The sequence below is a fragment of the Otolemur garnettii genome, unplaced genomic scaffold, assembly GCF_000181295.1.
Source record: "Otolemur garnettii isolate 467f Iridium unplaced genomic scaffold, OtoGar3 scaffold00288, whole genome shotgun sequence".
Lineage (NCBI taxonomy): Eukaryota > Metazoa > Chordata > Mammalia > Primates > Galagidae > Otolemur > Otolemur garnettii.
Genome location: NW_003852683.1, coordinates 552,637 through 556,484, shown reverse-complemented (window position 1 = coordinate 556,484; position 3,848 = coordinate 552,637). Strand labels below are relative to the sequence as shown.

Below are 3,848 nucleotides of genomic sequence, written 5' to 3'. Positions count from 1 at the left end.
AAAAAAAAAAAAAAAAAAGATTTACTTATGTTGTAGAATATGTTACAATTTCCTTCTTTTTAAGGCTGAATAATATTCCATTATATGTATATATGTTTTATCAATTCATCCATTGATGGACAATTCCATATCTTGGCTATTGCGAAAAATGGGGCTATAAACATGGGTGTATAATTACCTGTTCTGAGTCTCTGCTTTCAAATCTTTTGAGTATCTACCCAGAAATGGAACTGTTGAACCATACAGTAATTTTATTTTTTTGAGAAGTCACTGTATAGTTTTTCACAGTAGCTACACCATTTTACATTCTTACCAGTTATAGTTCCTGTTTTTGCACATCCTTGTCAACATTTGTTTTTGTTTGTTTGTTTGTTTTGTTTTGAGACAGAGCCTCAAGCTATCCCCCAGGGTAGAGTACTGTGACATCATAGCTCACAGCAACCTCCAACTCCTGGGCTCAAGCAAGTCTCCTGCCTTAGCCTCCCAAGTAGCTGGGACAACAGGCGCCCACCAAAATGCCTGGCTATTTTTTGGTTGCAGCCGTCATTGTTGTTCGGCGGGCCTGGGCTGGATTTGAACCCGCTACCTTAGGTGTATGTGGCTGGAGCTTTAGCCACTTGAGCCACAGGCGCTGAGCCCTTGTCAACAATTGTTACTCAGTTTTTTTAATAGTAACCATTCTAATGGGTGGTATGTGATATCGCACTGTGGTTTTGATTTGCATTTTCCATGGGATTAGTGGTGGTGAACACTGATTTGTTGGCCATTTGTATATCATCTTTGAAGAAATGTCTATTAAAGTCGTTTTCTCATTTTGTAATCAGGTTATTTGTTTTCTGTTTCAGTTTTTACTTTGGAATAGCAATTTTACCCATACCCTAGCTTTCATTTGTTCTGGGTATCTTATACTCTGTGTCCCCAGCCATAGATTTAGAATATTTGTAACTTTTTACTTAACTTAGGTCAGAAAACTCTTAGGATCTGATAATATTTAAATTACTGCCAAAAATATTTAGTGCAAACTATCAGACTGTGCTGAAAAGCTTTTCTATAACTCTCCGATGCAGCCTAACAATGTTGATGCAAAACAAGTCCAATTTATTCCCAAATCTAAGCAAGCCATGTCCTCTACTTCCATGAAGCTTGCTTTGTCTGCTTCTTTGTTCCCCTTCAAAATGGCTTTGTGGACCAGGTAAAGGCATTGTACCCTTAAAATTAAGTCCTAATGTCACTCCAGTGTCCCTAGAGGTGACATTATTCTCTCTGAACTTCATAAGCAGTCACCTCTAAGCTTCCCTTTTTTTTTTTTTTGAGACAGAGCCTCAAGCTGTCCCCCTTGGTAGAGTGCTGTGACATTACAGCTCACAGCAACCTCCAACTCCTGGGCTCAAGCGAGTCTCCTGCCTCCGCCTCCCAAGTAGCTGGGACCACAGGCACCTGCCACAGCGCCCGGCTATTTTTTGGTTGCAGCCGTCATTGTTGTTTGGCGGGTCCAGGCTGGGGATTCGAACCCGCCACCTTAGGTATACGTGGCTGGCGCCTTAGCCGATTGAGCTATAGGCGCCGAGCCAAGCTTCCCATTTTTGATACAGAATGGAACCTCCATATTGACCACTTCCTTAAGCTGACCTAATTTTCATAGACCAGACATGCACCACATGTATGTATCAGTATAGTAGGCCTGGTTCCTTATGTTGGTCACCTCCATATGTTGACCAGTTTGTTACAATCCCTTGGGTGGTTAACTTACAGAGATACTATTGTACTTACTTCTGAAAATAATTACACCAGCCCCTAGAGGACATTTATAAGAAAATTTATTGCATTTGTTGTGGAACCTGGGAATAGAAGGTGACCTAAGTGTCCACCAGTGAGGGAAAACAGAGAATGGACAAGTGTGGTAGGCTGATAACGATATCCCCAAAGATATCCATGTCTACTTGAGTATAAGTCACTCACCATGATCCTTCTGAGGTGGGAGTTCAGCCCGCTCCATCCATAGTTCCTGTCCTTTTACTATTCTGAAGATGACTTCTGGGCTGGGAATATGACACCCTGTTAAATGGAAAGGATATTGGATTTGGGTTTTAGAAGCCATACAATGAAGCTCTGCTTTGGTGCATCAGAAAAGTCAACATTTTCCATTTGGCACAAACTGTCAAAGGTGCCCAAAAGAAATGAACAATTCAGGACAAACCAAGGGAAAAACCATGACGTACTTCTGATATCCCAATATGTTCTGCAAGGAGGAGGAAGGAAATCTCAATGAGGCCCATTCAAGATTCCCAGGTCAGCTGTGCTCACCCACTGAGAAGAGGTGGTTGTAGATCTCCAGCATCACATCCTGGTACAGGTGTCTCTGGGCAGGGTCCAATTGCTGCCACTCCTCCCTGCTAAAGTCCACAGCCACATCCTCAAATGACACGGAATTCTGCAAAAATATACCTCAGCTCACTGTGAATTACTCATCCTTGGTGAATGGGGAAGTTACATTTTGAGGTATGCTTTTGATGATTTTTCACCCGGCTGCATCATATAGGCTTCCCATTAAATACCTGTTTCAGAAAAATTCACAGAAATATCCTGCTGTCCATCATATACCACACATTCATTCAGTCATTCTTTTTCAAAAATGAGGCCAGAATAAGTTCTCTCAAAGTCCTCTATCTGATTTAGAAATAACCAACGTGATGTTCATTAATCCTTCCTGATCCTATGCCAGACCTCATCCAACATGATTTTTTTTGTTGTTTATAAACAAAAATACTTTAATTACTTTATGTAACCTAAAATAGATAATAAAATAATCAGGTGAGTTCATATTTATGCTTTTCTCTTTTAAAATTGTAAGATAATCACAAGTAATGCACCAACCTCTTTCCCGCCCAAAATAAATAAAAGCTGGGGAGTATGTGAGTGGCAGAAAAATTGGATTGGAAAGGGTTAAACAACTACCTGCCAGGTTGTGGCTGTGCTGGGGTCCTGGATATGCCAGGTAGAATTACATAAGCTTCTGCTCTTCCAGCAGCTTAGAGACTAGGAAAAGAAGTAAATATATAAGCTCAACTAGGAGATTAGAAAGGGAACATAATAGAAAAAGATGCAGAGTACACTACTGAGGAGTACAAATTAGGGACAAGCAAATTCTACCTGAGAGTAGCAGCAGGTCATGCTACTTAAGAGTTGGCAAAGCTTAAATTCTAAGAAGTTTGATACAGAATGTATACATGTAGGAAATGATTTTCCAATAAATTAGCTTGAATAAAGGTAAGGAAGTAGGAAAACAATGAATTCGGACCACAGCAGAGAGCTCTGTGTAAGAGAAGTAACTGCCTAATGATTGGAAGGTGGTTATCATCTAAGTTTCAAAGAAGTGGGCTGGATCTGATCGTGTACTGCATCAGACCCAGCTCTGTATGTATTTTTATTATAATTAATGGATTACCATTTAAGGATTTTAAGTTTGGAGAAGAGATAGGATCATATTAATACTTCAAAAAGATGATCTTTAAGAAGTGATATTTATGAAAAGATTGATGATCAAAAGAGATTCATTACAGAATTATTACAGATGACAAATGCAGCCTAAAAAATATCATTACATTTACTGATCACCAATGGCTGCCAAAAACCTTATAGGTGAGAGACTGATGGGATCTTTATTATGAAGGGTTAGAACGACACTTGAACCCAATAACCAATTTTAGCACACAGAGAGAGAACAAGGCTCAGTGCCTGTAGCTCAGCAGCTAGGACACCAGCCACATACACAAGGGCTAGAGTGTTCAAGCCTGGCCCAGGCCTGCTAAAACAATGACAACTGCAACAAAAAAACAGCTGGGCATTGT

General features: G+C 40.1%; 1 protein-coding gene across 2 annotated transcripts in view; it reads right to left on the bottom strand.

The window, feature by feature from the left end:
* Positions 1-3,848, bottom strand: part of ZNF175 (zinc finger protein 175) — a 13,615-nt gene that overhangs the window by 4,108 nt on the left and 5,659 nt on the right. For both annotated transcript variants that reach the window (XM_012813684.2, XM_023508900.1), the window contains 2 exons: positions 2,305-2,431; positions 1,960-2,055 (listed from right to left, as the gene is read on the bottom strand). In XM_012813684.2, coding sequence (XP_012669138.1) covers positions 1,960-2,055; positions 2,305-2,431 — 223 coding nt within the window. The remainder of the gene's footprint in view (positions 1-1,959; positions 2,056-2,304; positions 2,432-3,848) is intronic.